The 22,087-nt window shown below is 47.9% G+C and overlaps 1 protein-coding gene across 7 annotated transcripts in view; it reads right to left on the bottom strand.

Annotated features, from left to right (window-relative positions):
- Positions 1 to 22,087, bottom strand: part of Vps13d (vacuolar protein sorting 13 homolog D) — a 227,793-nt gene that overhangs the window by 32,241 nt on the left and 173,465 nt on the right. For all 7 annotated transcript variants that reach the window (XM_027398154.2, XM_027398160.2, XM_027398156.2 and 4 more), the window contains 2 exons: positions 16,089 to 16,221; positions 12,963 to 13,158 (listed from right to left, as the gene is read on the bottom strand). In XM_027398154.2, the coding sequence (XP_027253955.1) occupies positions 12,963 to 13,158; positions 16,089 to 16,221 (329 nt within the window). The remainder of the gene's footprint in view (positions 1 to 12,962; positions 13,159 to 16,088; positions 16,222 to 22,087) is intronic.

The raw sequence follows: 22,087 nt of genomic DNA, 5'->3' as shown, positions 1-22,087 counted from the left end.
CAGGTCGCATGCCCCGTCCACATTTCCGTAAGCACTCCATCAGTCTCGGCTGCCCTACCCCCGGCAGACAACAGATGCCAGTGTTTGGAGACATTTGCTACATAACTTTTACCCGACAAGCCTGGCTCTAGGGCAGGTTTCCATGTCATGTGGGGCCTTTGGCTGAACTCTGCTGCATCTCAGAGGCGTCTCATTTACAGCTCACACTAACAACAGTTGGGGGTCACCTGCTCATCACAAGTGAGTTCAGGGCAGGTTCGTGGCCTCTGCACACCATCTCTGGTAGAGTTCTAGAACGTGGGCTAAGAGCCCAGGTGAGACCCGCCAGCCAGCAGTTCCAGCCAGGTTCCTAGGCCTGATTTAACTGTTGATTTTATGTGACAAAAACCAAGCATAACTCAGAACTCCCATGATTCATAGCACAGCAAGGAGTCAGCCAGATTTCAGACTGATACAACTGTTGGCTTCACTTCTGTTCCATAGTCCACACTCAGGAGAGACCACTGAAATAAATACCATTGCTTGAGCTGTAACTGTGAGCTGCACCATCCCAGGCCGAGTGGTTTATATACATTATATAATTCAGCCCACATCACCGCCTGATGAGGTAGGTATGATTATTCCTAGTCCTTATGAGTCAAAGCGATCTCACCTTTGATTAAGTGAGATTAAGAGGGGGGAACGCTTGCTTCAGACCAAGGAGCAGGACACTGACTCAAATCATGGACTGTCAGCAGGGCCATGTGCCACAGAGATGTGGAGACCATCAGAATCTGGAGCGTGTTCTCTTTGTCACTGGCTGTCACATTTCTGTCCAGCACCCGGAAGAAAAGAACCTGAGGTTTTATGTTCTTCCCACGTCTCCTTCGGAGACAAGCCCTTCTCTTTGAAGAAAGACCTCTTGCCCTCTGAGTGTCAAGATAAGAAAACTTTCAGCAGCTTCCCTTGCAAACTACAAACACCCATCAGCACCCAGGATCTAAGTAAGTCGCTCACCAGCTGCCAGCCCCTCTGAATAGCCTTTATGGTTCAAGGAGGGGTGGTGACAGGCCCACGTCACTACCATTGAGTGTGCTATTTCTTTCATGTCCCTTGGATTTGACAAGAGCCTTCTACAACCTGTTTCTTTACAACATACAGAAAGAGACTGAAGAGCAATGCCGGACTCAAAGGTAGGGTCAGACTGGCAACAATCGCTCTGGCAGAGGGACCACAGTCTGCCTTCCTAGACGCCCCAAAGTTGATGTGATAGCATACTGAGATAATCCATGTCAACCACACAGAACTGGGCCTGGGTCACAAGAAAAGCTTATAAATGCTAGCAGTGTTGTTCTGTGTTAACACTACCAAATGTGTACTGGTGATGTGTGCAGAGATAACGCTCTGGATTTCAGGAAACCACCTCACACCACAGCTACCAGGCAAAGGACAGCACTAAGGATAGATGAATTAGCATCAAGTTTGCATTATGGGGCTTCTGATTATATATGGCAGATGGAGTCCAGCCACCCACCCACCCCCCCAAAAAAACCAGGAAAGCAAGAGGCTGCACATGGCACACACCCAAACGGATAAAAGGAAGGTGTCAACAAGTTTTAGAAGCCAAAACACAGATGGAAACATAGCGATGAAATGTAAGCCTGAGGGAGGGGAAGCCCCAGAGCAGTGAGCTAATTAGTGCGGCAGAACTTGCTAGATTTCAGAAAGACAAAGGTCCCAAGGAGTCCTGAAGACCTGGGTATAAAGGGGGACAGGGAGGGGTGTGTGTGTGTGTGTGTGTGTGTGTGTGTGTGTGTGTGTGTGTGTGTGGTGGTGGTGGTGGTGGTGGTGGTGAAAGCAGGAGGATTGGGCCAAAGGCTGTATGAGGAAGAGCTGGGCATACATATCTCCTCAGATACCCATTTGCCCTGCTCAGTGGCAGAGCTCAGCTGATGGGTTCCACCAGGTCATCATCACAAGACACTCCAGAGCCCTCTTCAGACTTAGACAGAAGGTGGATAATCACCAACAACTAAGTACTGTCTATTGAGAAAAGAAAAAGACAGAAACAAATACAAACAGAAGGAAAAAGTCAGACCAGGGGTACGACAGGAGTTCTGAGGGTGATGCTGAGAATAGCTAGCTGAGAATAGGACCAGCTGATAGGGAGGACCAGTCCATAAGATGGATGAGTGCTAGGTCTAGGAGGAATTCCCATAAGAAAGAATGAAACTAAGTTGTTTAGAAATGCACAGAGAGGAATTTGTGGGTAAATTAGCAATAGGCAGATGGAAATTAAAAAATAGAAAACTAAGCAAACAACAATATTAAAGGCGGTTACAAACTGGGGGACAGGGTGGTAGGATTGGGGACCAGGACAAACCAAACAACTTAAAACGAAAAGTAGGCTTCACTGGGAACACCATTTACATAGTCATAATGTAAAATCTGAGTATTGATTCATCAAAACAGGACGAGTGAATTATACTGAAAACAAAAAGGAGCACTTGTGTGTTTCAACAGAAAGTCTAATGGGACCAGTGAGTGACTAGCAGTTGCTTGCTCATTCATTCACTTTAGAATCATGAGACAGATAGATAGCTCCAAACTGCAGAAACCAAACATGCTGAGGAGAGGGGTGTTGCAGAGTGCTGTCTCGGAGCCCGACATCCTGCGTCTTCATCAGAGAGGCCACCGCTAATTCCAAGAGCACTCTGAGGTCAGGCCTGTGGACGGTAGATATTCCCTCAGGAAGGATGTGGGAGGGTCGGTAGACCCTTACCTGCTCTCAGCCAGGGCATTCTGCACCTCCCAGCTAACTGTATGCACTTCTCAGAGTCTCAGTGGTGCTCGAGCATACAGACTTGGGGGGGGGGGTAACTGAAGGGGCACTTGACCTGTGCAGCTATGTGGATATCGTCATTCATGCCCCTCCTGTAAGTGACTCACCACCTATGCTCTGCGGGCACACTTCAGTCTGTTGTCTGTGCCCTCTAAGGAGGGCAGGGACATTTGTTCACATCTCTCCAGGGAGAATGTTCCCACAAGAGGGAAGCTGCCCCTTGGGCATCAGGAATCAGATACAGGGGAGATGGGCAGAAGACTGCAGAGTTAGCTACTGAGACACTAAGAAGTCTTTTGGCTTAAAAAAAATAAGGTTAAAATGCTCCAGTCTGTGGTGGCGCTGTTTGTAACCCCAACATTTGAGAGAGAGGGGTGGAAGAATCAGGAGTTCTAGGCTGGGCTCTGGAATGACCCTGTCTCAAGCCCCCGTCACCCCAAAGTGAAGCTATCTCCCCTTAAATTAAGATTCATTTTTTAAAAATATGTTATAAGGAAACAGTGCAGGCCACAAATAAAAAACAAACAAAAAATACTGTTCTTAACATCTGCCAAAGTAATAGTTACTACATATAACATGGTAGAAAGAGCTGAAAAATTAAAGACTTGTTTGTTAACTTTAAAAATAGTGACTAAAGGATTTGTTTGGAAAGAGCTGCTGTAACCCTGGAAATAAATGGGGGGCGGGGGGACTTGAAAAAATGGGGAGGAGCCCCTGGCTATACTTTTACTCTTTTTAAGCTGTTAATTCACCTACAAGTGCATTTTAAGTACCTCCCATTTATGTTAGTAAACATGTAAGTGGGATTTGAGAGTACCAACAGGGTGCTGGAGATGGCTCAGGGTTAGGAGCATTGGCTGTTCTTCCAGAGGCCCTCACAACTGATTGTAATTCTAGTTCCAGGCGATCCAATGCCCTCTTGTGACAACTGTGGGCATCAGGCATGCACAGACACACAGACAAGGAAAACACCTCTATGTGTAAAGGGAATAGCATTAAGACACAAACCAAAAGGTTTGGTGATGCTCTACCTGGGTAAACTTCAAAGCAGTTAGGCTCCAGTTATTCGGTTATTCTCACTTAATACCTACTGCAAGCCAGTGGTGGAGCACACCTTTAATCCCAGCACTTGGGAGGCATGAGTTCAAGGCCAGCCTGGTCTACAGAGTTTCAGGCAGCCAGAGCTACACAGAGAGACTGTCTAAAAAAACCAAAGCCAACCAAACAAACAAAAAAAGGGAATAAGTGTCAATTTGCAATAATACTAAGGAGCTGTATCTGGAAAATCACAAGTCAAGAACTAGTGAAGCTGAATTATGGGATCCTCAACAGTACACACACATACTCACACACCTACACACACACACATATACACACACACACACCTACACACACACACTCACACACACACACACTCACACACACACACACTCACACACCTACACACACACACACACTCACACACACACACACTCACACACTCACACACACACACACTCTCACACACACACTCACACACACACAGACACACACACACATACACACACACATATACACATATACACACACACACACTCACACACACACAGACACACACATATACACATATACACATATACACACACACACTCACACACACACACCAGACACACACACACACACACTCACACACACACACACACACTCACACACACACAGACACACACACACATACACACACACACACTAACACACACACACTCACACACACACTCACACACTCACACACACACAGACACACACACACATATACACATATATACACACACACACACACACACCACACACACACACTCACACACACACTCACACACACAAACACACACACACACACACTCACACACACACACTCACACACACACACACACACACACACACACTCACACACACACAGACACACACACACACACATACACACACACACTCACACACACACACACACACACACACACACACACACACACACAGACACACATACACACACACACACACACTCACACACACACACACACACACACACACACACACACACACACACACACACACACACACACCCTGAAGTTCCCACCTTCCCTATCAGGCAGCTGCAACCCTTTAATACAGTTCCTCATGTTGTGGTGACCCCCAACCATCAAATTATTTCCTAGCTGTAATTTTGCTACTGATATGATTTGAAGTGGAAACCTCGGATGCGCGACCCCCGTGGGGTCGTGGCCCAGAGGTTGAGAACCACTGCTCTAAGGGCTGGAGAAGCACATGTGGCTATTTCCACAGTGGAGGTAGATAGGCGTCAGCTATTCCCACCCGAATTGTGCCGCTGGGGTCAACTGGTGAAATCTGGGGAACCCATGAGCCCCGCCCTGGCCATTCTGCCTTCCTCAGCAAGGCTGACTGGATTCCAGCCAGGATCCCCGGGACCCAAGCTCCTCACAAGAAGAGGCAGGGCTCCATGCTTCCTCTTTGAAGTTTTCTGTGATCGCTGGGAATTTTATGATATGACCCAGGTCGCCCCTGCCATTATCGATGTTTGAAGTCTGTTTGGGGAAAATGTACCAGGGGCTGACTCCAGTGTGAACACAGAGCAACAGCCTCATAAAAACAGCTTTCCGTCAGGAGTTCAAAGGGCTCATGCAAATGCTGTGGGCTTGCCCTGCTGCACCAGTGTCACTAGGGTAGAGAGCTCTAAAACTGAGACACAGTTCCCTCATCACCTGAGATCAGTAGGGGCTGTGCTGACCTGACCAAGTGGTCTTCTGACAGGATGGACCTGGGCTCTCTGCTCACCACTTATGTTGCCAAAATTAAAGTTTATTGGGTTGGGCAGGTTAAGTGAAGGACTAAGTGAGGTAAATTATCGTAAGAGGTCTTTCTGAAATGTGATAAAATCTTCCCAATCACTACTTTGAGAAACCCAGTAAAAATTCAGGAGCAAGCCAGGAAGGCTGACAACAGTTGGCAGGAGGCCAAAGTGGAGCATCGCGTTACTGTTGCTGCCCTCGAGTGTTCCAGATTAACACACCATCACTGATACTTGCTGTTCATCAGCAAGAGCAGGGATCATCTATATTTTCCAACAGAACAGCTTGTCGAGGAAATTAACCAGGTACAGGCGTACCTGTCACCAGTGATGTGTTGGCAGAGTCACCAAAGGTGAGAAGAGGGGACTGCTGTACATTTCCGCAAATCTCTGAGTTTTGCTTAATCCAAAACAGCTGTATCCTATGTGTGCTCCTGCATGCACTCTTTTGGGGGTTCTGGAAAACGCCACTGTACATTCATTAGAGATGGATAACACTAGTGTGTACCTATAGTCCATATATAAGTACACGAAAGTAAGAATAGGGTTATTACCAAGCTGGGGTTCCCCAGTGGTCCCTGCTCTAAGGTCCCATGCGCGCTCAAACCTGCACTAATTAGAAACCACTTCCCACTCCCGATTTAGTCCACTCCGGATGCCGACTCGTAACTCTGTCAACTGCCTTGATTATATAAGTCCACCATGGTGAGACAGTTTCACCTGGAGTATACTGCCACTGAAAATGTGGACCTGATCTGGTTTTATTCTCCTCTGAAAAGATGAATTAGTGGGAAATTTAACAGGGCTCTGTCTCTGAAAGGTGGGAGGAAGGTGAATGGAACTGCAATGCCCAGGCCTACCACCCCCTCACCCCGCACGCTCACTGCCCTTCACCCTACCGCATTACCCAGTTTCCCTTCTCTGCTCGCCTGCAGCAGGGGATCAGTGCTGTGCAGTTCAGAGTTCTTCCCATCTGAAGCTCTCTGGGAGAGGAGCTAACGGCTCTGCCTGGATCAATCTTTAGGAGACTCCAGTCTCATCCCAGGCAAAGACCCTGCTGCAGCAGGATTCAAGGGTCCGGACAGTCATCAAAACCTAGAAATAACACCTCCGAGGCAGAGGACTCCCATAGGCAGCAAATGGCTCCGCACCCTTCTTAGGCACAGAATACAAGCTTCTCTCTGAGAGAACTGTGGGCACTACTTTGCTGGAGGTTCAGACTGAAGACCTCAAATGTGAGTCATGTGAACTCACTGAACAAGACAGACCAATGGCGGGATTACCGATTCTCAAATGGCAGAAGCCCTTCCCCAAGAGGCAGCATGCTGCTTTCTCTGTGCAGGACGTGTTCGTGGAGACGCGGGACTGGGCTTGAGCAGCCCCTTTCTCTTTCCTAGTTGATTTTGACTTTAGGAGCAGGATTGTGCTGTTTCCATGAAGTCAGTCATCCTGGCATGCCAAAAATGCCAAAAATGGCAAAAATTAGATGCTCTCCTCTCTAGAAATGATTATAATGTACCATGACCAAAAAAGTGTTTTCCCCGCTAACAGATAATCTTGCATAAAAATGAGTCATGGGATTTCAGAAATGGAAGGCTTTTCTCAAATATGTGTGAGCACGAACACACATGCCTTGCCTTTCTCTCTTAGCGGTAGCGTTGAGCTTTCCATAAGTCATGCTATAATGAGGACGGCATTGTCTGGGCCTTTTGAGTGAAGGGGTGGGGAGGATTTAGAGTTCAACAAGAGGGAAGGAGTCTGTCTCAGAAAATAAGATTTCTCTACTTGTGTTCCTGTGAGAGAATTTTAACTTATAAGGCATGAAGGCCTGTTAAGATGTTTCTTAAAAATATCTTCTCCTGCAATTCCCTCAGCCTGAGTTCAGACCCGAGTGAGACAGCCACTGTCATTATCATTAGCACAGCTCCTGGCATCGCTTCTGGGGTAGCAGGGGAAGACTGAGGCATGTGAAAATGACCTAACCCCTTCCACACCTGCTCCTGGGAGACCTGGTCTAGCAGATGAGAAGCCATGGCTCAATTTGTAGCCATGGGCAGGAGACAGATGAACTGGAGGTCAGGATGTCCACTGTGCTGCTGTTCTGGCTTCACGGAAACAGAGTCTCATGCATACTAACGACCATGGCCCACCACAGCAGAAGGGTACCAGGCTGACCTGAAGAACCACCTTCGAAGGACACAGAGAGCTCCAGCCTCCAGCCTGTCAATGCACACATCTGTACCCCTGCTCTCGGTATGGAAGGTGCACACTTGAACTTAAACAAGTGAGAGGCAGAGCCACAGGCTGAGTGACCCAGTGCATGTTCACAGGGTAAATTCTACTGAGCAGCAAGTGAAAAATATTTCCTTCTGAAAACTAATACGGGAAAACACATAAAATTCATTTGCAGTCTGAAGACCAAACAGGAACTTCCAGAGAAATTTTGGCCCTGTTCAGACAAGGGGACTGCTTTCCCATCTTGATGGAAACACAGCTGGGAAAACTGAGAACATGTATGTGTTTTCATGAACACCTTAGTTCTATTAGGCTTTGCTCTTTGGGAAGTCCCTAAAGGTTCCGGTCAAACCAAGCCTGCTGGTCATCTCATTGTGACACCAATGCAGGGAAGAGGGCGCCAAAGCAGGGCCACCACCATCGGGAAGCGCTGGGAGCAGTTCTTCCCCACTCCTGAGAGCCAGAGCAAAGTACAAACGCTGTTCCAGAAAGGATTCTAACTACGGAAAAGCTGGCCATTAACAGTGTCGTTAATAAATTTTGGGTGGTATCTTGGGAGTGTTTTTAGCAAAAAAGTCAGATGCCCCGCATAAATCCTCTCCATGAAATCAACCCATGCTTATTCAAAAGCTCCCCAGCAACTGGAATCTCTCTCTGGGTCCTGAGATTCCTGACCATCCATCCTGATGGCTATGTTCTTAAACACTGACCTATCATCATCCTTCAATTCCCCCCCCCCTTATCTAACTTAAATAACCAGATAAGCCCAACACTCCTGGGCTTTGCTAAATGGGTTTAAATATTTCAAGTTCTGCCAACTCCCATTTCGCTTGCCTTTAGGGGTCTTGACTAAAAAGGTGAAGAAATATTTTGGAGGAAACCTCAGGGCCCGGCTTCATAAATCTCTGTCTGCCATTTCCCAGCATGCCATGCTGCCTAGAGTCCGAAACACAGAGAAGTGTGAGCCCGGGCAGGCAGTGCCACCTTCACCCACAGGCAGCCCCCCTCAGTACCGTGCATTCAGGCAGAGAACCAGACATGCACATGGCCGACTGCCCTGCTTAGCCTGGTCTGCTCAGAGAGTGGCAGTCGCTCTTCTGTGGCATCAGTGGTACCACAAGCATCTGTGCCATTTTTATAAACTTTACTTAAGAACAGATGAATGTGGCCCACTCCACGTAGACTAAAAGACACACCCCGAGCCAGCAGAACACAGCCTTGGAAAGAGCTTCCTGTTTTGGTTCCAAACCACACATACTTGTGGAGTTAACAAATGGGGGGGTGCGCTGTCTGCCACATGGATGCAGGGCCAGAGGTGCTGCTGTCGCCCTCTTCTCGCCCTCCCCCCACCTGCCTTCCTAAGGACTATTAGAATGCATGGGAACACTGGAAGAAAGCTAGGTGGCTGTCTTTTTGGAAACATTTTGATCTGAAAGGACATAAGGAGGGTTAGGGGTTCCTATAAATAAAACTATGTCTAATAAACATGAGAAGGAGCCAGTGTTTCCTGTAAAGCTACTATGCAGATGGATTACTGGAAGGAGTACTCTTTCACAGTTTTATGACTTGCTTTGCTATCATCTGCTCAAAAGTTGGATCATTTAAAACATAGATGGCTCGGATCTAAGCCTTCAATGGGATGAAACATGGCAAAGGAAGCAGAGAGTCTCTTCCAAGTGCAGACTCAGAGGCAGAACTCTTGGACTCTTGGGTTCTGTTCCTGGCGAGCTCCCTGGGCTCAGGTCAGTCTTCGGTCAGAATCTCACTTTTAATCCCTTCAAATCATTTGTTAGTCCCTGTTGTCTAAACAGTGGGGAAAAACCCTGAGTAACACCCCTGGATGCTGTTCAACCAACCGGGATAGCTGGATGGTTCTACCTCACTTCCAAGAAGCCAGGGTGATTTATCCCTTGGGTAGTGTCAGGGTGTTCTGGGAGACTTCGGTGTTATCGGAGCAAAGCCCAGAGACAAGGACACGCTTCCCCACCTGCAGGGAGCTCTGAACATGACCCGAAGATAATATTGCCCAGCCTTATTGTAGCTCTTCATGGCTTCTATATTAAAATAACCCTGGTTGGGCTTCAAACCCTTGGGAGGTAGACTTAACAGACAGGTATATCTAATCTCTTATTTATAGTTGGAAAATGCTGAGGTGTGGACAGGCTAGAGATCAAACCAGCGGGGCTGGGACTCTGCCCTGTTGTTTTCTGGGTCAAGTACTCTGCTCTCATGAACACATGGCTTCTCATTAATAACCTGGACCTTGACAAACACGCAGAGGGACCCTGGTGAAAAGGCTTCCGAAGACCCTGCTCCACCTCTGTAGTACAGCAGAGGGCACCATGATTGATCTGCTGGCCTTTGGGCGCACTGCTGTGGCTTTCCCAGTCACGGGCCCTGCAGGAGCCTAGAGGACAGATAACGCCTCCTCTGAGTGGCCCATGCCCAGAGGCCCTTCACTTAGATCTGTGGCTGGTTTCTAGGCAAAGTAAGCTTCCAAGCAGGGCACTACACAGCAGGTGCCGGGCTGGGGTCAGAGGACAGGCTGCCTGAGTCTGGCTTTATCATCTCCAGCCAGCTGTATGGCTGTGGAAGACCACAAAGCTCTCTGAAGTGTCTGTAAGCAAAGCTCGGAGATGAGTGGAACTGTGCAGGTGGAGGCCTCTAGACAAGGCTCCCCTTGGGGCTCTGTCCTGCCAGGCTCCCCTTGGGGCTCTGTCCTGCCAGGCTCCCCTTGGGGCTCTGTCCTGCCAGGCTCCCCTTGGGGCTCTGTCCTGCCAGGCTCCCCTTGGAGACCTCTTGCCCTTGCCTACTCAATTCCTACTTGCACTTCAGGCTTCGTCTCCGGAAGAGACGTGTGTCCTGACTGCCAGACCTCGGGTCATTCCCCAGCCCTGCACTTTTTCTGATCAGACCCCAGCACAACACCATCTCCATATCACTTCTGGGCAATCTACATCATTCCGGAAATCATTATTTCTATGGTTGTTTGTGTCTGCTGCCCAGATTAATCCTGAGTGGTCCAAGGCTAGGGGTAGTCTTATAACCTACTCTATTCTCAGCCTAGAGTTCATAGGAAATTTTCAATCAGCATTTACTGACTGGAAATGGATGAGTGAATGATGGAAACCGGATGGCACTAAGTCAAACTTTCTGTGAAAATGCTGGATGACTAGTAAAAACAACAGGAATATTTCTACTCCTTCAGCAACCATGGTGCCATAGTTTATGCTCCTAGAAAGAATACAAAGTCTTACAGAGGCTTCCAAACCAATGCTGTGCAAAGGTTAGTCAACACCCCTAACCTTTGCAGCAAAGAAATCTTGTTTTGTTTTTTGAGATAGGGTTTCTCTGTGTAGCCCTGGCTGTGCTAGAACTTGGTCTATGACAAGACTGGGATTAAAGGCATGTACCACCACCACCACCACCTGGCAGAAACCATCGTTTAAAAATTTCAATGTTTAATCATGTGTATATGCGGGGAGAAAATGTCTGTGCATGTCTGAGTTCAAGTGCTCATGGAGTTCAAGAAAAGACACAACCTGGACCTGGAGTTACAGGTGGTTGTGAGCCACCCGGCATGGCTGCTGGGAACTGAACTCATGGGTCCTCTGAAAGAGCAGTGCATGGCTCCTAACCACTGAGCCACCTTTCCAGCACCTCAAAAAAATTTTTTGAGCAAACAAACCAATCCCTTGATGTTTAAGGGTTTTAACAAATAAGGAATAGTTCTTTGAGAATGTTTGAGGGACTTCAGTTGTATTCACACTTTATGCTGGAGGAGACTTCTTGGGCTTTGAGCAGAAATAAAGAACTAGCTGGGAACACTCTCTACTGCCTGCTGTCCTCACTACTGCATACATGCTCAAAATAGACGCCAGGGCTGTTTGAGCTTCGTATCTGAGAATAGAATGCAGCTTAACTTTTAAAGTAAACTCCACACCCCATAGCCCCTAGCGCCTCCATCCCTCCCACCCCCCAAAAAAAACCCAGCTGCTTCCAGATGGAAGACACCCTGGCAGAGCACATGGCAAGGCCTGGTCTATAACCACAAGCACTTCGTCTACTACAGCCACATGTCACCCCTGAGGTTCTCTGGTGACAGACAATGGCATTCATCCTAATTGGGGTGGACTTCACTGTGAATCTGACTAAAGGAGCAACAGGTGTGGGCACAGCCCAGCCCAGCCCAGCTTCTGAAGAGGCTCAGGGTTTTACTAGCAGAACATCAGCTATCTGGGCTGCAGTGAATTCCAGATGGGCACAGTGGAGCCCCACTGGGAACAGCAACCCTCCTTGTCTCTCTGGAGAGGGAGGGAGGCGAAAACAGACCATTAACCAGATACTAAGTTAAAGTGGCTGGGTTCTGTGGGATTTGGCACTGCATGGGCCATCTCTGATGTCAGGTCCTAGCTGGTGTCAGATAAGGCAATATTTCACAGCAGAATCACTGACTTGCTTGTGGAGTGTGGATGGTCATTTCTCCAGGGCTGGAGGACTGGCTGGCATTTTTGACTCGGAGGGAACAACCCACGTGATGAACTGCATCTGCATGTGTTCTAGAACTACATGGAGTCTAGTCTAGGAGCAAAGACCACCAGCCTTCAGTAAGCTGATGGGCATGGAGGCACAATTGGCTTGGGGAACCTTATAATGATATAATCCTAGTTTTGACCTCTTTAATGAAAGAACCACGTCTTATCTTATATCCAACCTGGTATTATGTATTTATGGAAAAACACATGCCACTTTTTGTGATGGTAGATGAAGTGAGAGCTGGAGTCACGCAGCCCAGACTGGCTTGAACTTGCTAGGGCCTTGAACTCCTGGTTCTTCTGCCTTCACCTCCCCAGTGCTGGAATTATAGACATGCTATCCCTTCTTAATGCCAGGGTGCACCTCCTCTACATACATGTTTATGGACAAGTCAGACATTTCTGTTACATGTATTTAAGTTAAACGACATACAGCTAATGCAGACAGAAAATCATTAAACACATCACTGTGGACTAGAGAAGCCTCAGACCTGAGCTCCAAGGTAGAGATCCACTCTCAGCCATGACCACTGACCTGGGACCGCTGAGTGTGGCTGTGTCTCTCACCGCCTGGGCTGTTTCAGATGCAAAGTCCAGAGCACCTGCCACTGGCTTGGTCACAGTGCCCACGAGTCCTTTGCCAAGGCCAGATATGAAGCCGCTGACACCTCCTTCTGTTTTCACACCTTCCACTGTTGACGTTATGACACTGGTCAACCCACCAATGATACCTAGAAGGGGGACAAGGATTTCTGTGATCTGGTCAAGGACAAAACCAAAAGCTTTCCAAACCAAACTCCCAGTTCATGAATCTGGAATGTTAAAGGCAGTGTGTTGCTCTGTTTAGAAAGTCCAGAATCAGAGGATGTTGTACCAGACTGTGAGTTAAAAGGAGCATGCGTCTTGAATAATTAAAACAAAACAAAACCTTGGTCTAGGGATGTCTTAAGAGTTTGGTGGGAAGAGTGCCTGCCTCGTGCATACAGCCTGGGTTCAATCCCCATTGCTACATAAAACCAGGCACAGTAGCACACACTTGCAATCCTAGCACTAGGCAGGTGGACACCAGAAGACCAGAAATGCAAGTTCATCTTGAATTCAGCTACATAATAAGTTCAGGGCCAGCCTGGAAGAAATGAGATCCTGCCTCAAAAAAAAAAAAAAAAAAAACAAAACAAAAAAAAATTACTTAATCAGTTAAGGAAGAAAAGGCTGGAAAGTTAATGGTGGACCTTTTTATTTTCTATTCCAAGTCTTAGGCAGCATGTAGGCAATAAACAGAAGAGGGAGGGAGGCAATAGGGGGCTAGAAAATAGGGTCCTTGGGAAAGGTTTGAGGTTCTCTAAAATCTAAGAGAGGAGGCTAGCTAACTCCCATATTTCAGTTTTCCATGAATACTTGGGGGGGGGGGGCAATGCCGCCCAGTGTCTGACACAGTTCATGTAGTACTGAAAGTTTTGCCGAGACCATTGGAGTGAATGGAAGGATGCATTAAGGCACCCAAATAATCCACTACAGCTGCCAAGGCTAACCAGGACCCTGGGGTTGTGTCAAGCTTACAAGACCCATCTAAGTGAAAAGGGCATTCAAACGTTTTAAAAGCTGACAGCAATGGTTGATGTATGCCCAGAGGTGGCCACAAGTTGGCAAAAGCTAGTGAGGTTGCAGGCCCTGAAGGAAGAGGCAGGCCCTGTCCAGTGAGCATTTCCAGGACTTGGGCCAGGGACACTCACAGGATGTTTACCCTCTGACAGTCGGGGTGTGAGGAAGCTCTCTGCACTCTTCAGCTCTAGTGAGACAAATTGGGGAAGGAAGCTGGCTGGGTGAGAAAGTACTAAGAATTCACAGCATTTCTTTCAGATTCTGGGTCCTGCTGCTCCATGAGGCAATGTCCCCATCCTTATCTTCGAATAGCATTCCAGGCCCAACAGCCAGGACTTAAGAGACCCGGGGCCAAGCAGGACTCCAGGTTTTTACTCACTTAGTGTGTGTGTGTGTGTGTGTGTGTGTGTGTGCGCGCACGCACACACACACACACACACACACACACACAAGCTGAAGTACATTCAAGGAAGTCAGAAGACAGCTTATAGGACTCAGTTCTCTCCTTCCACCATGGGGCCTGGCTATTGAATGCAGGTCATCAGACGCTAGGACTCCAGCTTTAAACCAAAAAGGTCAGATGGAGTCTGGGCCTATCATCATGTGAGTTTTCTCCTCCTAAAGGAGATACTCCTTCCACACTGCCCAGAGCTCAGTATCCTCTTGGATGAGGGGGCACTGGTTCTGGTCTCAGACTAGCCTAACTGGCTCCTGGAAGGGCTATGTAGAGCACTGAGACAATTCTTGCTTGGCAACTGTGAACAAATTATCAAGCTTCTTAGCACATGGCTGTGATCATCCAAAAATCAGGGCCAGCCACCTCTCTCTGAAGAAAGGATGGCAATTAGACACTTCTAATAGTTACTGCATTATTGTTACAGTTAATAAAGATGAAACCTTTACTCCTGAATGATTACTCCAAACACCACTTTAAAAGTCTATAAACAGATTAGTTTAGCCCAACTCTACATCCAGCCTGATGCTCGGGAGGCACTCACCACCTTTACAGTTGATGAGCCTAGGGAAAGCAAAGACATCTTCTTCCAAACCTCCCCCTGCAATAAACACTGTATCCTAAGTATAGGATTAATCATGCTTACACCATCATAAAATGAAGACAACTGGGACTGGTCACTCTGAGGGACTGCCATGGTGTCAATGATTCCTAGGACCTGACCAAGCCTGTCAGGCATCACTGAGCAAGCACTATGGGTCAGGGGACTCTGGGTGGCCCTCTGCTTTCTTGACACTCAATCTATCTGACCACGAGCTACACACACACATCACTGGCCATGTGGACAATGAAGGCTCACACAAGCACTTGTCAGAATATGAGCAGGAAGAATCTAGAGCAAATCGGGGCAGCACTGGGCTCTGTGCGGCTGAGGGACATTGGTGGAAAAGTTGACTTTGGTCAATAACTGGTGGTTGAGTTGAAACAAGTTCAGAGATGACATATGATCTGCTTTGCAATCCCACGGCTTTATACTCCCGTTTCTTACAGATGCAGAAAGATCAAGGCTGTATGTCCAACAGCCATTTCCATCTATCAGTTTCTTTGGAAGGAACCAGTGGTAAGCATCAGGCAGTCATGTGTATAGGTGTGTGTACATGCATGCAGAGGTCAGAGGTCAGGCTCAGGTGTCATCCACTTGTGGTTGTTGTTGGAGAGTGTGTCTTTTACTTGGCTGGCTGGCTGGCTGGAAGCCCCAGGGGTCTAGCAGGTCTGCCTTTTGATGTAGACGCTGGGGTTAAACTCAAGTCCTTGTGTCTGCCATGCTAGCACTCGTAGGCCATCTCCTCAGCAGGTCCAGATTCTGAGAGGAGATTGCTGGGACATACCTGATGCCCTTGGGAATGGAAACTGCCCAACCGGGAGAAAGTGCAATGTGCCCAGCACCCTGAAGAGGGACAAAGAACTTCAGGGGAAGGGTGGGTGGCTGGCGGGCTCAGCAGGGCACCTCGCCGGGACCATGCTGCTGCCAGCTTTCTTCTCCCTTCGCACTGAGATGTGCATACAAAGGCACTTGTGGCAGGAGCCCAACTACAAGTAACTTACCATGCGCCAGGCCATGGATGCCGGCCACGAGGTGTTCACCACTGGTGGCTGCATGGTACCTGATGTATTCTCGCTCAGACTGGTGCCGATTGTCCATTGTCTTCCCCAGGCCATCTGATAATGTCCCTGCAAACTGGAACAAACCAAAAAACTGAGATGAGTTTTAAAGCCTCAGCATCATTTTTTATATTAAATAAATGCCTTCCCTTGTTCTTAGCTAGGAGTCAGTGAATCATGATCATACGGAAAGATTAACTATTGAGTTACGTACACTGCCTGACCCAGCAGAGTGGCTCTCAAAGCCTGAGTGGCACAGCTGCTACGAGAATCCCTTCAAATCATTTACACAATATAAGCCAAATCCAACAAAAACAGTTTACATGCAAAATATTCTAAACTCTGAAAGTTTCTGAGCACTGATAAGGTACTACAGGTGAAACATTCCATGCCTTGCCCCATGCGAAGGACAGCAGTCAGAAAGCTGGAGAACCAAAAACATGAAACAGTCACCTGTGAGGTGTTCATGAAACCCAGGAGAATTTCACATCTAAACTTGGAGGAGGTCTCCCTCCTCCCCAGGAAATATCATATGTAGACAAACAGTCATGAAGCTGGAAAATCCAGAAAGTTTCAAAGACTTAAGGGCCCAGGTATTTCAGGAAAGAGCTACTCTGCCTGTACCCCTGAAAATTTATTGAAAAGTTAAAGGTGTGAGCTGGAGAGATGGTTTATTGGATTGAAACACTTGCAAAACAAGCACAAGGAACAGAGTTCAAATCCCTCCTACCCCGGTAAAAAGCCATTACTGCTGTATAGGTACCTGGAACTCCAGTGCTGAGGCAGTTGTTAAAAAGGCCAACAGCAGGCTTGACCCCATTACTGCAAGTGAAAAATCCATTCTCTCCCAAAAGTCACAGTATCTTATCTCCCCAGGCATACTTTGTCCAGAGATAGATGGGTTGCTGGGGCTTGCTGGCCAGCCATCTACCCCTAAGCTTATTGAGGGACCTTGTCTCAAGAAAACGAGGTAGAGGTTCAGAGAGCAGGACATCTCCTCTGGCCTGTGTGTGCATACACAGGCACACGCGTGTACATGCACCACAAACACACATACATACATTTTTTAAATTTAAGTTAAATGAGTATACAAAATGGCCGGGGGTGGGTGGGGGGTGGGGGAGAGGAGGTAAGAGTTGGGATCCTTTGATATTAAGGATATAGCCCTGTGTTCTGAGAATCAGCTGGTTTCAAGGCAGGAGACATGGCAGAGTATGACTCTAGGGTTTTATATCAAGATCTCTGGAGAGGTGGGTGAAGGTGCAGTTTGGAGTGCTTACCCGACATGCACTGAGCATGGGGCTTGATGGGCAAAGAGAAAGGGTGAGACAAACCTTCTTAACCTCGTGCCTTCTTTCACTCACTCAGCAATTACCAAGTGCCCATCAGGTACCCAGCCCATTTATCAAAGGTTGAAAAGGAAGTGGAGAAAAGATTAACAGCAGACTTGAACCCGTGACTTCGAGTACAAACCCATCATTCCCCACAAATCAGAGGATTTGCTTTCCCTAACATACTTTACCCAGAGAAGCTGTCTCATCCATCAAAGCTGGATAAAAAGGACATAAACTCTGTTTTGTCACCAGACAATTTGAAAAGGTTTAACGTGACAGTTAATAAACCACAGGGTACTTATCCTCATCATTCAGGCATAACAAGAGAAGGGTATCAAATATATAATTAGCCTTCTCAGGAAGGATCTACCAAAACAACTGGTTTAAGCACCAATGACCCAGGACTAACCTCTTAGAAAACTCACCAGAATGTTATTTAGAATCACAGCTCAATAGGAAGACAAGAGGCCAATAGCCTACTTGGAGGACCCAGGACACTGGGCAGCCATCTGGGGGCCAACTTCATTCTGATTTGGTGAGGGTGGGGTGAGGAAGGAGGGTTTCTGGGTGTGGTTAACACATATCAGATCTGCCCTGGAAGCCATCAGGCTTCTTGACATGAGTGGCAGGTGAGTTCTACAGGGGAAGAACTAGCAAGTGCTTCCTGGCATCAGCTATGGGAAAGCTCCTCCCACTTCCCCACCCGCACCCCCAGTGCTGATGTGGTCCAGGGCACTGATGCACACCCTCCTGGAAACCTGATCCCCATCACAGTTCGCCTTTCAGCCCCACCTTCTCCATCACTCCACAGTTAGTTACAGAAATAAGGTTAATGGAAGTTAATCTGGCAGCTTTCTTTAGGACAATGAGACGAACCATGGGAGGTTACAAAGCCATCACCATGGATCCTTGGAGGAAGGACTTTGTCCTTGGAGAGCCACCCAGGACAGAAAGCCAGGAACCTGCACATTGGCCTGAGCCAGATGCTGGGCCCCTCTTGAGCACTGTGAGAGCTTTGTGCTCTGAGCCTCCTTTTGCACTGGGGTGAGGTGATGCTACTGACTTCACCCCGTGGCTAGCAAGGCCACTGGACACTCAGTGCCTGGTGTCCAGCTAGTTAATCAGCTGCTAATCAAGGGCAACCATCACCCTTTCAAAGGGTTAGAACTGTGGCCAGCCACACTAGGGTTTAACTTTAACAACCCATACTCCACAGCAGAAAAATGCAAGCCTCCAAAGTTGTAAAGTTAAGAGCGCTCAGTGGATGGTGTTCAAACCTTTCCTGCTCTACCTTCAAGCAATCTCAACAGGCCTTGGAGCCTATCCTGCAGCCACGGGGCTCAAAGCAATAGCAGTGGTGACCTGGATGCATGGGCCAGCACAGCAGATCTGCAGCACTAGCCCACAGCCTGTGCTAAAGCCCCAGAGGTGGTAAGATGACTGTCAAGGGGCATGTCAGTGTCTGCAGGGTGCACTAGAGCACCCGGGCTGCCGTCAGTGTCTTGGTCAGCTGGAAAAGAGTAAGCACTGACAAGAAAGTGTAAGGAATGAAGATAAAAACCAACTTTTCTTCCTCTGAGAGAACATGGAAAGTTACTTAAAGAGGATGTCCAACATGACCTCATCTCCTCCTAAATCCCCTTCATGAAACCACTTAGATATTTGAGGCTCAGGAGGCAGCCCGTGGTTCTGCTACAGCTGCCTTGCACCCAGCACCAACAGGTTCCTAGGGATTCTCTGTACAAAGGTCCATGCTAACCCAAGAGAAGCTCAGTACCTCAAGGAGAGCTATTCCTTCATCCCAAATGCCAGATTCTTCCAGCTGCTTCTCTGATGCTTCACTTTTTGTTTTTTGTTTTTGAGACAGGGTCTATCTATATGTGTCCAAGCTGGTGGTTCTCCTGCCTCAGATAATTGGCATGTAGCACCCTACCTGGCTAGGAGCCTGACTTTTGTTATGAAAGGTGTCCACACCTAAGTCAATTTACTAGTCTCTCTTTTCTGCTATAAATACTATTTTTTTTCGAGCCATCTAGACTTGCTACTTGTCACTTCTGAGTTGAAAGCATGAAGAGATATTCACAGGCTACTGATGTAAAGATCTGCCCTGGTGGGAGGCAGCCTTGTAGTTTGGTTTTGAGATGGTCTTGTTTTTGCCAGTGTGCTGCTCTAGAACTCCTAATCCCCCTGCCTCCCCTCTCAAATGTTGGGATTACAGGTATGTGGCACCTTGTCCAGCAGAAAGCAGCTTTGAGGATAGAGAAAGGGTACAAATTGAAGTCTGTGACCTACCCAGAACTGTGCTGATGGGAGGCTGACTAGCTCTCACCAAAAGAGACATTTTACAGAAAAGAAAGCAAACGCAGATGGACACAGTGATCAAGACAGCAGCTTCCCATCACCTTGGGGACACTCGTGTGGTCATCTTTAAATCCACTTCTTATTTCCATCCAAGTGGGTCGGTAAAACACACCACTGTCTCTCTCACAGATAGCACGCTGACATGCAGGCTGATGGAGGCGGGGATTCTAGGACCATTGCTCTCTGTGCCCACAGCCTTATATTCCTGTGGCTGGGAAACACTCCCTCATCATGCCCTCAGCTTTAAAGGAGACCATCAACAGGGTAGAGACACTCAAAAGAACTAGAACATCAGCACTGGAGAGATCGAACTGACCCAGGGCACAGTTACCTCACGCACCTCCCACCCCCACCCCACCCCCGCCGCCCACACTGTCTTGATATAAATGAATGCTGAAGTCTGCATACAGAGTATTCATAGGAGATGGGACTCTCGGAGGTTCTAGGGGAAAAGGATACGTCTTCAAGACATGAGCAGCTTCCACTTGGCTATGTGGCCAGTCTGCCTAACAGGCAGCAAGCAGTCCAGCACAGTGAGGGCCACTGAGGCCACCTAGAGGCTGGGACTAGAGGCAATCACAAGTGGGCTGTCTCCTGCCTTCAAGACCTCAGCACAGAGGAGTATGTGTGTGTGTATAGTGTAACAAAAAGACAATCACACTCGAGTTCAAATTCTGACTGTGACACTTAGTAGCAGAGGGACTGTGGACAGTGGCTTAACTCTTAGCTCCAAAATGGGCATGAAAACTATCACTTTGGAGGATGCAGTGAGGTTGGACAATGTGACCACAGGAGAGAGATATACAAGATACTCAATAAGACAGTGCCGAGTGGCCTCAACCTCTCTAAACCAGGAATAAACACATTGCACAGGGCTGCTGTGTTGTGACAGAGGATCCTCTGGCTTGGTGTGTGGTCTCCGCAGGGGGCCCTAACAGCTCCAGAGCAGTGTGTGCTCTGGCTACCAATGGGAAAGCTCCTGGAACCCCAGAGGTCATGTGCAGGTAAGGAAACGTACTGTGGTGGTTATCTCAAACTCTCCACAGCAGAGAGGATTTGCAGAGGTAAGTCAATCTAGCTCATTAGAAAACAAGTTCAAGCCTACAAAAACACTTAGAGCTTCAAGTGAACGTCAGCCTGGCTAAGATGAAAGGTGCCAAGGAACAGAATGTCCTTCCTTGGGAAACCTGCTCACGCACTTGCTGAGGGTTCCCCTTCTGTAGCAGAAGGAAGCGTCAGCACTCGCCACACTTGTGCATTTTGGCCAAAGTCATTAAGTTCTATAAAGCAGTGTATTCAGCACAGGGGCAAAAACTCAGAAGTACTTCGAGATGCCTGTTCTGAATAGCAAACACGCACTGTGCATCAGCACTCCTTCCAAAATAATCCTGTTGTCCGGACGTGCAGACGCACTGCAAGCCAGCCTGGCCTTGGGGGCCTGGCTCCGAACTGCTGGCTTCAGAAATTTAAGTAGACAGTGTGATGGCATGTGGGAGAAAATTCACACCACGTTCTTGGGTCCTGTCCTGTCCACTTCCCTGACCCTTCCATGATACCCAGCAAGCACGGTGCCAAAGGTATTCGGATGGTGTAACAGGAGCCTAGGGTTCAGTTTCTCCCTGTTCTCTGGGGCTCTTCTCTTTCAGTTATTTACCTAATGGAAAGTTCCTCCTTAAGATCCTTGCAAACTGCTGGTGACAGTGTCTTCACAGTCACCAGGGCAGGTGGTGACTGCATTTCACAGGAAAAGAGAAAGAAGTAACAGGACTCTGGCATAGGGGAGAGGATCTCTTTCCACCTAAGGACAAGGGTGCATAGCTGCAGCATGGCCAGCAAGCTCCAAGTCCCTCAGAAGTGCCCAGGACACATAATCACAATGACCGGCGGCTACACGATGTGCCACAGGAAGGCAGGGGTTCTGTGTGCGTGGCCAAGGAGGCCAGCGTTTAGGGACAGAGAGGTGGCATCTGTGCATCACTAACAGTCCATTATACTTAGGGACGCCTGGCTTCTGGACCTCAGTTTATCTAGCTGCAGGTTTCTTTCTTTGAGGGGTTGCAGAAGTAATTAAGGCAGAGTGCTGGGCCACTGTCTGCCCATTTTAACAAGTTTCTCAGAAGCGGTCTGGGACTTTAAACTCCAGAGTCATTTTCAACTCTGCTAGAGCAAGCAAGAAAACCTGCTTCAAGTCAGTTGTGACTGGAATCATTTCAAAACTAAGCTTCTAACCATTCCCTTCTGCTCGAT

Source organism: Cricetulus griseus, chromosome 2, assembly GCF_003668045.3.
Source record: "Cricetulus griseus strain 17A/GY chromosome 2, alternate assembly CriGri-PICRH-1.0, whole genome shotgun sequence".
NCBI lineage: Eukaryota > Metazoa > Chordata > Mammalia > Rodentia > Cricetidae > Cricetulus > Cricetulus griseus.
The sequence above is the reverse complement of the archived record's forward strand: the minus strand, read 5'-3'. Positions and strand labels throughout refer to the sequence as shown.